The sequence below is a fragment of the Pseudogymnoascus destructans genome (assembly GCF_001641265.1).
Source record: "Pseudogymnoascus destructans isolate 20631-21 unplaced genomic scaffold scaffold_12, whole genome shotgun sequence".
Classification (NCBI taxonomy): domain Eukaryota; kingdom Fungi; phylum Ascomycota; class Leotiomycetes; order Thelebolales; family Thelebolaceae; genus Pseudogymnoascus; species Pseudogymnoascus destructans.
Window position 1 is genome coordinate 283,019 of NW_020167531.1, and position 12,327 is coordinate 295,345.

The window sequence follows — 12,327 nt, forward strand, 5'->3', positions numbered from 1 at the left end:
CATGTTCTAACGACATAGGCATAGGCATTCACTCTTCGCCTCTTGCATGCAGACGGTCAGGGATAAGAACCCTTCTAGAAAACCAGTTTCGAAGGAATGTTATTCGGGCTGCATGATAGACAGCCATCTTTACCTATTTACTCATAGTATAGCATGCAATGGGGGTTTGGATTCCAGCTAAAGCAGCCAATATTGACAAAACCCAGGTGGGGGAGAGCATCCCGAGGCACTGGTCACCAATTCGTGAGAAGGTGCCGCTTGGGATCTGCAAATACCGTACCAAATCGTTGAACGGAAGTAGTCTCATAGCCATCCATGCAATGTAATCCAACCGTAGTATGTACTGTACGAGTGCTCGCGATGATCATTCGTTAAAGGTTCGCAATAAGATACCACTTTCATGGTCTGCCGCCGCAAGGCACTGACAATTGCGGCCCGGCATCCATCCCCGCATGCATCTACACGCGCAATCTACTTCCTCATCTGATAGTGCGGACGTGAGGGGGCGCTTCGCAATTTACTAGCCGCGGTCTGCTGCAGCTAAATCCACTTGGAAGAGACGTGGGGGACTCTCGAGTTACTACTCGAGGCTTTGTAAAGGCTTAGAAGGCTTGCACACGACCAACTCCACAATTCCCCAAATATTAGAATGCAACTACTTTAATGGGGTCACACAAAATAAACCCTGGATATGAGTAGATCTTCGTACGAGGCCGACCAATCACATTCTGTCTCATCCTAGCCCATACCCTACTGTACTGTGGCTGCCGCGACGGCGTTCGTTTGCACCTTCTCAGTTGCTACCTGCCTGTACTATGTCTAGGATACGCGCCTCGTCGCCAAACGCCTGACCCAGAGAGGTCTCGGAGACTGTCATGCGTTGAGACAGCGATGGGATGTCATCCTGCATTACTAAGGGCCTTGAATGCATCGAGGACCGCACTAGTATTCGCATCTTGGTGGTGAAAAGTGTCGCATGAGGTGAAGTGATGGCCCGTTTGTGAGATGCGCGGCTTTCCCGCTTTTAGTGATGCACCGAGAAGGCCTCCTTTGACGATGGAAGAACGATCTAAGATCTGCACTCGGACAGGCAGGGGAGGCTGGCATATGCACGCTAGAGAAGGTTGTTGGTTGTTGGGTGCTGGTGATGAGGGCTGGCCAAATGCACGCACGACGTGTGAACTCAGTTGCAGGTAAGACGCAACATTTATCACTGTGGAAGAGGCCAGTAAGCCGGATGGACAATGCCGTTTGTGCTGTTGCAAAGTGTGTCAAGCACACCCTAAAGTTACGATCTATTGAATTTCAAAATGCCCAGCCCAGGACCACTATCAACACTAACCCTTGGACTCGCAAAGGCCCCGCCCCGGAAGTCGTGGGGTGGGGGCTGCCACTATTCAAGCCACCAGAATCCCCAAAACGCAGCGACCAACATCCAAAATCCCAGACATCCTCCGTAGATCTTATCATGCGATTACATCGCAGCCTCTCCCCCACATCACCAGTTGTTTCCGCCGCCTTACTTCACTAGTACCCATGCATCCCCGGCCATATTCCCTCACCGTCAAAGCTGGGTAACCCATTGTGAGTAAACACTGGCCCATCATCCCCTGTATACACACCCTGTACATGGCCCATATCATACACCGCCACATCCATGCCCTCAAACGACGAATCCTTGAAGTAGTACGGATTGGCGACGTTCATCCCAGCTGCGGCTGTTGGTGTCGTTGGCGAGAACGGGCGCTGTTCCAAGTCCTCCTGCGGTGGCGTTGCCATGGTGCGTAACTGGTGATATCTCCTCTTCTCTCTGTGCGCCTCTCTGTCTCTCTCAGCATCCCTCGCTCGCAAGGCCTGCCCATCGAAGCCTAGGCTGCGACCTTGGGTCATTCTCAGGGTCTTCGTCCGACTGGCCATGCTTCCCCCTTTCTTGCCGGCGTTCTGACGTGATGCGTTCATGGCGCCGTGCGAGTCTAGCCGTGCTGACCTTTTTGACGTGGTCTTACGGTAACGAGTCGTGGGAGTTACGCCGTCTGCGATGGCCCAGTCTGCAAGGACCCATTCCGACGTCTTCTTTGCGGGTGCATCGGATGGCGAGGCGACTGTGCGGTCTGTTTTACAGAAGGCCTGGGTGATATGTGAGTACAGTGAAAGGGATTGCAATACGAAGAAATGATAGCTTACTGCGTTCATTGAGAGGTTGTGCCGTATGCTGTTGCGCCAGCCCGAGCCAGTTGAGGACCCCTTCTCCGTGTTATCAATGAACCACTGGTAAATTTCCTGTAGAGCCATGGAGTGGCTTGAAGCGCCCATCAAGGCACGGTGGATGAGCTTTGCGTAAGGTTCTCCGATTTTGCTTTCTTCTGTGTTCGAGGCAACATCATCTTCAGCGTCGTCTTCAGCCTTGCAAGATGCAGCATCTGGCAAAGAAGGTGATCGAGACATCGAGACTTGTCTGCTGTAAAAGCCACCCGAGTTTCCGATTCTGAGGTTCTGGTCCGCATCACGCAGCTGGCATTGCAAAGACGGATCTGAAAGGCCAAGGCCTTCTATCATCTTTGGGCTGTATGATTGCTGGTGGTTTCTTGGACAAGCTGTTGTGCTGCTTGTGCCATTGTAGAAGATGTCCGCGTTCTGGTTGTTGGCATAATCATAGTAATAGCCTCCATGGGAAGTATTGGAGTAATTTGGACCGCCTAGCCCAAAAGAATTCATATCTGACGGCAACGGCGAGACTTGACGGAATAGCCCGTTGAATGATGAGCCTTGCTCGTTCATATAATAGTGATCTTGGTGGGATTGTTGAAGATTGTCCAGAAGAAAAGAACAAGAGCCTTGCGTATAAAAGGGAGATTCTGGAGAATGGATCTCTTGATCATGAAGAGGGGAGTCATCGAAACGTTGCCGGGCGTTTTGAAAGTTGTTTGCGGCCATGATGATGGTGAGAGCTCTTCTAGAGTTACACTCGGGAATCTTGAAGTAATAGCTGAAACGTGTGTCCAAAACGAATATATCAGACATGGAGATCAAGACATTGAGATCTCGGATAAACTAGAAAGAAGTATTCTGGAAGAGGAACAAGGAGACTAAAGCAGCCCATAGATATGGGACGGAGCAGGAGTGGCTTGTGGCGGGGCCAAGAAGCCGACAGATAGGAAACGGGGATGCCAATTCTGCATGCGACGTATTGCCAACTCACAGGGCGGTCCTGGTGTGTGTGACTGGAGGGGCAAACAGGGCAGGGCGCGATATGCAGCAGCCGGGCCCTGGACGAAGGAGGTAGAGAGGTAAACAGAGAGTGCCCTACCGATACAAGATGGCCATGGAAAACAATCAGAGGATTGCACGGCGGGACGGAAATAGGCTTGCAAGTTGCATCTGGGCGGCCAACCAGCTTGGTCAACTCACATGGTGGTAGGACAGTGATTTGCGAAGCGGGATGAAGGAAGCTACATGGCCGCACATGCAGCAAGCCATAACTTGCAGGTAGCCACAGGAAATAGCGCCAGAAACAAAGTACCAGAGGCGTTTTAGGAGGGTTCCGTCGCTATTCACGGATTGGCTCCGTAGGGCCTCTGCATTCGACACAATTGGACGACCCTGGAGGTCTTAGAGCTACCATCTTCTAGAACAGCGCTAGAAGTATCAGCGTTCCATTGAGGGGGCGGTTGGATGGCGTCGGGTTGGAGATCGGCGGCGGGCTCTCATTGACTCCACCGACAGAAGAACAGGCATGATAATTTTATGCTCGTGAGCGCCTCAGTATGCAAAGCGGATGCAGCAGCGGAGCAACGACGCAGCAACGACGCAGCACACTCACACGATTTTAAAAAGCAAGCAGCGATGAAAAGGCTACTAACAGAGCAAATATTGCATCACGGATTGTTTGATATACACTTCTGTAACCTACCTACCCATCTCCCCGGCAAACCCCTGCGATCATCCATATCATCGCTGCCATATAAATCATTTTAAGACTAGAGCCACCTTGTTTGTCCAAAGGTCGTGAGTCGCCCCAAAAGGCAGCTACTTCTGTCCCAGATCCGCCCTGGTTTCAGCTGCCAGTATCTAATGTACAAAGCACACGTTTCCGCTACTTCCTGTAATAAATCTTTTTGAACTGGAAATGAAGTGAGAGAATCCCCTGTATCAATGTCAGCGATTGGGTCTTCACCAAGTAAGGTTCCGGCTGACAGCTCCGATGTCTCGGATAGTGGAATGCCATACCTTGTCAAAACTGCTTTTAAACCCTCGGTCTCTTTTGGCAGAATAGTCCCATTCTTTGTCGACGATGCGGAAAGCGATGTCTTCATATGGAGGGCCGGCAATAAAACGGATTAAGCACGTATCTTCTTCACCCGCTGGGGCAAATGACTCTCCTCGTTTGCGGCCATGCTCTCGAATGATCTTGTAGGTTGGTGCCTTCACTTTGTCGATGAGATCTGGATAGAAAATATTAAACTTGTAGCCTTGGACCACTTTTGGGGGAGGATTATCATGGTCGTAATGGGTCTGATTGTACTTGTTCCATTCGTAGCCCATCTGCACCCGATTGAAATACTTTGGTTTTCTTGGGCGATACTTGTCCGCCCATTGGGGCACCGATGCCGTCGCAACGCTCTCTTCCGCGGTGAAAATCTCTTCGTTCTCGTCGATTCCTCGGGCAACCTCTCTTTCATATAAGTGTTTCGTAGCCTGGGAGAAATCTTCATTGACCAACGTAGAAAACCTTTGCGTGCCTGGTGGGTGTATGCCAACTGTCGTGACACCGCTGGGCTTTTCTGTGTGACTTTTGCCTTTCTCGGCCGCAGTTTGCGACATTGGCACATATCCCAGCTTGAGAATTCTAACCCGCTCCGCAGATACCTTGCGTAAAAAGTCAGACTCATCCAGGATCTCGGTTTTATGCTCAGTGCCAAGCTTCAGGAAAGGCTCGGGGTCGTAAACTTGAGAGTATGGTATCGCCGCGGTAGGCACCCCAGGTTCTACTGCAGTAATAATAGACTGCAGCTTGTTGCAAACACCTTCCGCATCCTCTTGTTGCTGCTTTCGTAGTGCATCGAGGCGACTATCCAACACTGATTGATAGACCTTCTTCAGTTTTGCTTTTGCTTTCCATATAAGCAAACTCTTCAATAGTTGTTCCCAATAGTCCACATCGATATCTTCGTTCGAGCGTAGTTTTGATCGGATCTGCTTCTCGAGAGCTTCTAACTGCTCATATGTCTTCGGCCCAAGCAGCTTATCAACGTCGGCTGCCACTGAACTCACTGCTCGTTCTTCCGGGCCTCTAGGTTTCAGCTTCTGGCGTCTATCGTTGCATATGATCTGCATCGTCTTCCAATACTCCTGGTTTCTCATGTTTGTTTCAAGCGTAATATATGACATAATGTCTTGCTCAAGCTCAGCCAGCTGAGCATCATCCAACCCCTCAAATACGCCCTCTGGGTCCACGACATCGGCTTGTACCTCCTCTTCGTCATCGTCCAGGAGATCTCGGTCAGGGTCAATCACTCGTAGTATGACTGCCAACCAATCGACAGGTTTCGCCCTGCCTTCTCTCACACGAATATCCGCTTTCTTTTTCGCCTGCTTCAGCACAAATTTGTCCTCCTCCGAGACCCACTTTCGTGTTTGTTCATCCTCTGTTGTTTGGTTGCGGCGTGGCCGAGCGTCTTGGAAACTACGACTTGGCTCTGCGTGTGACGGTTTCGATATGCGATTGTTTGGGTCTCTCCGGGGTGCGGTGATATCGTGACGTGGCGACTTTTCTCGTCTGTAGCCATAGCCACCTCTCTTACTGTCCATATTCGGGGTAATGTTTCTGTTTGTCCGAAGTTGCTGCAAGTTTGGGAGGAATGATGTGTTTGAAGCCTAAAGTTTTTCAGCCTCGACGACAGCAAGGTTGAACAATGGCTAGTTGGTCTGTGCAGGATGCGCTAAACCGTCGGTGTGGGGACCTTGACAGTTCCGAACCTCAGCCTTGTCGTACCAGCTCCAGCATCGTCAACAAGGCCAAGTTGGCAACATGTCTGCGGCATTATAGGAATGACGACAGAAGGCTCGCGGCCTTTATTGGCGCCTCAAACTCGTCGGCTACGGCATCTGCAAGGTGTATACCTGCGCAACCTCACCTTCGCCCGACCGCGCGGCCATACAATTGACGATGCGACTCTGAATAAGACTCCAGAGAAGCTTGAATCTCTGAGGAGATCTCTCCATGAACCCTCGTTGCAACACTCGGCGTCTTCAGATGATTTGAATGCCAACATCCGGCCAAGTGGGAGGCGGAGGAGAAGCACAATATGGGCTGGGCAAAGCCCTGACTACAGGCAAAGGAAGCTGGAAGACGTCATTGACAATGGGATGGTCGATGCCTTCTTTTCGTTGCATTGTGCAGGAGAAGATGAGCCAATATACATATCTGAGGTTACTGAAAAGGCTATGGTTTGTGCCATTGTTTCTTACTTCGGTCTGGTGGATGTTGCCAAAATATATCCGGCCTCCCGCCGTTACCTGCCACAAGAAGCCCCTAGCAATGCTAATGGTATATAGAACCCAAATTTTCGATTCTTTGATCTCACTAATTATGGGCCTTCTATAACACGGTTATCGAGATTTACAATTAAATTCTGGGTGAAGCGGAAAGAGTACTCGTTGTTCCTCGAACAGGAAATTGAACTTGGCTCCCTGCATTTCCTCGGATCAGTATGTGATATCCCCCGTGTTCGAAGATGGTATCTGACCAGTGCAGTTGAATAATCGCCAACTTCCACCTAACTGTGTTATTATTCACCTCATCGATGGTATCTATGCTTTAGACCTACCATCGGTTACCCTTCCACCAAAACACCTCCCGCCTGTTTCCACATCTTCATACAGCGCTTTGATGCGGCTATCCAGTCTGGATGACTCTATACAAGATGCTTTGGCTACACGCGAGCGACTTGCGGCTCAAATAAACACTATACTACAAGAGCAGCCTGTGGACGAAACGCCCCTGGCAGAAGAAGAGGCGGCGCTGGCTGCGAAGTACCTGAAATCAGAGCAAAGGCTTGTGAAGCTCGCCATCAAACAGCGTGACGAGCTTCAAGCTTCAATTGCCGCAAGGCGGAAAGCAATAGACGAAGGCACCAAGTCACAAGCCCAGGCAGAAATAGAACTAGAATCTATCCAGCAGCAAGTGGAAGAAATGATGGTTGCCCAGCAAGCGAACACAGAGCAGATACATGGTCAGCGCCGGCGAATATGCGAGGAATTGCTCCATATATTCCCCATTGAACCGACTGCACGATCTCTGACCTTCACAATCTGCGGATTACTACTTCCAAATACATCATTCGACGATTCCGACGAGGACGTCGTTGCTGGAGCCCTTGGCCATGTTGCCCGATTAGTCGACATGCTCCAATATTACCTATCGGTACCTATCCCGTACCCAGTCATGCCGTACGGATCTCGCTCCATCGTGCGCGACGAAATCTCCACGCTAGTGGATATACAGCGTACATTCCCGCTGTATGGCAAAGGGACCATCCGTTTCAGGTTCGAGTACGCCGTCTTCCTGCTCAACAAAGACATTGAATGCCTCGCCGAGAGCCAGGGTCTCAAACTTATCGACATCAGACACACGCTGCCGAATCTCAAATACCTGCTGTACGTCTGCTCTGCCGGCACAGCGGAGCTCCCCGTCCGGAAAGCCGGAGGCATTCGCGGACTTCTCGCTGGGAAAGTGACGCCCCTACCGAGCAGGAGGGGAAGCGAAGAGGGGTTAGCAGACGCGGCACGGAAGGCCCTGGAGCACGGCAGCAGCGCGAACGGTGGGACAAAGGGGAATTTGAGTTTACAGCTCCCCTTTGGCGCAGAGCCGACGACGAGCTTAAGGACGCGAGGGCTGCGGGAGAACCGGGCGCGCTGAGGTTGGACGGTGGTGCCTGGTGTAGCATAAGCGCATGTGCTGCTCGTGGATTTTGGGATTGTTTCTATTCTTATCCACCACGAGCTTGTGCGACCAGGGATAGGGGCACATGCAGATTACCGGGATGGGGATGCATTTGACTGTATGAAGCTTAATTTAACACTCTTTAAAACATGTGGTGATGGAGAACGTGAGGCATGATGATGCGAGCCTGTGCGGGGGTAACGGCCCGATTGAGAAGGTCTTTCCCTTCCGTGTCCCCAATTCACAGGGACGGTTTGACGATGGTGATCGTGTGTCTTGGATGGGAGCACAGCACGTGGGAGTTAGTTCTGTGTCGACTTCGGGAACGGAAACAGGAAACGCAACAGGGTCTCATGTGGAGAGCCGCAGGAGGGTAGATATTACATTTGGGACAGGGTGCACAGGGCTGAAACATGGGGTTGTGGCACCGGGTGGGGCAGAATGTGGTGGGCTCAACTTGTGGTTTCGTAAAGCTGGAGATGCATCCACTTCCAGCACTCTAACAACGGACGTGCTGGGAACCGCAAGAGACTGCGGGCGTGTGGAGTGTCCAACTGCCGGCCAACAACAGAGAGGATGAAGGTAAGAAAGTCACCACTGTAATTGACAGAGCTGGTGTGTGGGCTATACACCTGGCCGAAAGGGTCTAACACGAAAGCTGGGCAGTCAGCCTCTCCTGGGCACCGCGTCCAGACGTACCAATCAGCCCGACAGCGTTACACCAGCGGTTACAGGCGTCTGCGCCTCCTCGTTTACAATCATACTGTTCGTCGTCCATATGTGTACTCTACTCCAGGCAACGAGTGAGCGGGATAGGAAGCAGCCTAGTTGGGGAGATATTCTGAGCGAGATGATAGAAACCGGATTTGTACGGTATGATATGTACGACAAAGCTCATACTGTACTGCTGCTCCTGGTGTTGACGTCGATGAGAGTGATGTCTGAATGAAGCCCATCTCTATGGGGTCACAGAGAAAGTTGTTCTGTGACAGAGCTGTACTATCCCAAACTGCTATCTATTTATAGGCGGCTTGGTGCAGTATAGAGTAGTACAGTACGGCGACAAAAGTATCCGTACGGGTATGTGCTCAAAATTGAAGGCCGCTTTAATATTTCGTATACCACCCATCAGCTGCAATAACAGCGTCGCGTCTAGCTACCATAGAATCTAGTAACTTGAGTAATAACGCTTCTCCTATATTTTCCCATGCTATCATAGCAGCCCAAATTAATTGACATAGTGTTTCTGCGTTATTTAGGGCGTGTAGTAGGTGTGGGTATAACTTGCATACATTAAGTTTTAGCAACGCCTAATCGTTGGTTCTCAAACCACCGCCTGGAGGCGGTTGGCGAAAGCGAACTGGGACGCGAAAGCGATTGTGGGACACTTCGGGAGCGGACTCGCGACGCGACACGACCGACCATGAACACGACTGACAACGTAACAATGCTGTAAATATATATAAGTTATAGAATTAAATAATTAAAAAAGATTTGGATCAATATTGTCAGGCAGTGATTGATCATCACAGCCACCGTCACTTGCATCGTGAATCATGTCGTAGTCCAAGCCTGCAAAGTTCACGTACCCACTCTCCTCGATGGCTAACAGTCGGTCCGCCTCCTCCTCCTCCTCACGTTTCTTCTGTGTAACGTCCGGGTCAATGATTTCTGTACGTAAGCCAATTGGTGGCTCCGTGTCTGGGTTACTTTTTTGAAATTCATGTAGGTCCTTTTTCCGTGTACGTTCTGCCTTCCGTGCATCGATGCCAGCACGGAGCTGCATCTTACGCTCAACGTTCACCATGCGTGTTCTCTCTCTTTTCTCCCGTGCTTCTTCTAAAAGTTGCTCCTTTACCTTCTTCTCATAAATCCTTTGCCGTGCATGTTCAACTGTAATAGCACCGCCTTTTTGAATAGATTTCCGACTTCTAACCTTCCGCTGTCGTTGCTCAGTCATAATAGTAGTAATTTGTACAAGCTCTGACTGGAACAGCTCAGCCTCTGTTAACTGAGTTTGGATTTCAGTATAAGAAGATGCCCACTTTTGCCGTGACGGTGAACTAAGGATCTTATCAAATGTTTGACTCCATGTTGAAAGATCATAACTTGCTTGAAATGCGCGTTGTGGTGTTTCTAAAACTTCTGGTTTTGCATATATAGCAACCTTCTCTTGAATCTTTTCATAGTTAGGTGGCCAAATACCTGCATCTCTAAAAGACTTGATACAGTTACCCTTTGTAAATGTCTGCTTACGGATAGTAGACAAGTCTCTAAAGAAAGATATAACATTATAATCTGTATCAAAATTCCGGATTGCTTGTTGAATTGCACGTCGGTGCCAATGTTTATATTGTGCAAACACAGTAACATCTAGCGGTTGTAGAATATGCGTAAGATGAGACGGAAACACATGTAAGTGTATATTGTGTTGATGTGCAAGTATTATAAACTCTGGAACTTCATGTGAGACATGAGAGTCCATTATTAACAATTTCGTTCTTATAGACGGTGTATGTTGAATAAAATGCTGTAGATATTCCATTGCAAGCTCAGAGTTTGTATATCCGGAATCGGATACTGCAACTTTCTCATCACCGTGTAGATTGTCATGGTACCAACTTTCCATGTGTAATTTTCCTTGTATAATAAGGAACGGTGGAAGTGCAATGCCAGCAGCTGAAATTGTCTCTATAACTGTAAGACTTTGTCTGTTCTCTGGAGCTTGTATATAAAGCTATAAATATTAGAATAATATAAAGTAAGATAAGTAGAAACAACTTACCTCCTTTACTGCAGATGGTACCAACACATGTTCACCGGTGCTCATTCCTACACGGAATCCAACTTCATCAAAGTTGTAGATATCACCTGCAGTAATATCTAGTTGATTACACACATCTTTAAATTCATAAAACCATTCTTTAATAGCTGATACTTCATGAGATGCAACCCGTGCTGCTTCAATTGGCCGGGTTTTTATTGTATGGAAGTTGTGTTGTTGTGTCTTAATCCATGTCTGGAACCACCGTTGTGATGGTGGTGCACGTGTTGGAGTTTCTGCTGCACGTAGTTGGCAGATGGCACTGAACACCATAGGCTTAGTTGCACCGTACCCATTTTCGTACGAGCGTTGGATGTATCTTTGTATAGCTGTAACTTGTACATCAGACAGTACTCTGTTCTGGCCTCCGCGTGGCACAGCGGTGCGTTGTGGTGATGCGCGTCGTTGTCGTAGTCGTATAGTCCGGAGCGTACTTGGGTTTACTCTGTACATCCGTGCTACTGTAGCACTCTTCTCTGTTGGGTTTTCATTTAAAAATTCAATGGCATTTAAAAGAGCTTCATTTTTATTTACTTCAACTACCGGCATAGTTGTGGTTGTAGTTGTGCTCGTTGTCGGTCATGTTCATGGTCGGTCGTGTCGCGTCGTGAGTCCGCTCCCGAAGTGTCCCACAATCGCTTTCGCGTCCCAGTTCGCTTTCGCCAACCGCCTCCAGGCGGTGGTTTGAGAACCAACGATTATAGGTTCTCAATTAGGTTCAAATCTAGGTTGTAGGGCGGCTAATCCATAACCTCAACTCTATGCTTCCTAAGCCACGCCTTAATAATTCCTGCTGTACGAGTAGGCGCGTTATCATGCATAAATATAGGTGTATGCCCTAGAATAGGAAGTAGGTAGGTATCTAAGACTGCTTTATAGACCTAAGCAGTAACCCCTCCTCTTCGTGACAGAGGGTCTCCCTCTAAGGGAATTAGGTGCGTACGTACTCCATAGCCAAAGGCTGCCTAGAACATCTTACTTTTAGCCTTTCTATAGCAACGTGGTTTAACAAGGCTATGCTCTAGCCGTTCCTTTCCTGCTTAGGCAAATACCCATCCTCTCTTTCTTCCTTTACTAAGTTGTATAGAGCACTTGTGTTACGGCTCTTAGAAGAACTACTAGCCGAGTAAGTCACATCTTAGGAGAACTACTAGCCAAGTGAGCCTAAGGACCCTACATGATCCTTAGGATGGAACTGTAAGAACTGTTAGAACTCATATAGTTCCTATAGTTCCTTTTGGAACTGTAGGAACTGTTAGAACTCATATAGTTCCTATAGTTCCTTATAGTTCCCTTTAGCACGACGCTACTATATAAGTAGATAGTATTTCCTTAGATAGGAGCTTCGTGCTCAACCTAATATAGTATTCTTTATAATACTGTAACGTGTTACTTAGAAAGCCTTTGTGTATATATATATATATATCCTCTGCCTCCTCTGTCAAGTCAACCTTACGCAAGAAATCTCTGTCTTCCATCCTATATCGTGGAGTTCAAGTATTCGGGCACGCGTTTCTACGCTCAATTCGGGGCCTCGAGGCATTGTAAATAGATGATATTA

At 48.8% G+C, this 12,327-nt stretch overlaps 3 protein-coding genes across 3 annotated transcripts; 1 reads left to right on the forward strand and 2 right to left on the reverse strand.

Moving 5' to 3' along the window:
* Nucleotides 1-1,564: 1,564 nt before the first annotated feature.
* Nucleotides 1,565-3,126, reverse strand: VC83_06400 (uncharacterized protein; the record flags this gene model as incomplete). The annotated part of the gene is made up of 3 exons (XM_024470001.1): nt 2,185-3,126; nt 1,630-2,127; nt 1,565-1,570 (listed from the first exon to the last, which is right to left on the reverse strand). The coding sequence occupies exons 1-3, from the start codon at nt 3,019-3,021 to the stop codon at nt 1,565-1,567; spliced, it is 1,341 nt and encodes a 446-aa protein (XP_024323675.1). The 5' UTR covers nt 3,022-3,126.
* A 746-nt stretch (nt 3,127-3,872) lies between these two features.
* VC83_06401 (uncharacterized protein) lies at nt 3,873-5,868 on the reverse strand. Its single transcript, XM_024470002.1, has 2 exons — nt 4,228-5,868; nt 3,873-4,144 (listed from the first exon to the last, which is right to left on the reverse strand). The coding sequence occupies exons 1-2, from the start codon at nt 5,806-5,808 to the stop codon at nt 4,094-4,096; spliced, it is 1,632 nt and encodes a 543-aa protein (XP_024323674.1). The 5' UTR covers nt 5,809-5,868; the 3' UTR covers nt 3,873-4,093.
* Nucleotides 5,869-6,003: 135 nt separating this feature from the next.
* VC83_06402 (uncharacterized protein) lies at nt 6,004-8,956 on the forward strand. Its single transcript, XM_024470003.1, has 4 exons — nt 6,004-6,447; nt 6,556-6,708; nt 6,755-8,524; nt 8,609-8,956. Exons 1-3 carry the CDS (start codon nt 6,049-6,051, stop codon nt 7,916-7,918), a joined length of 1,716 nt encoding a protein of 571 aa, XP_024323673.1. The 5' UTR covers nt 6,004-6,048; the 3' UTR covers nt 7,919-8,524; nt 8,609-8,956.
* Nucleotides 8,957-12,327: the final 3,371 nt, after the last annotated feature.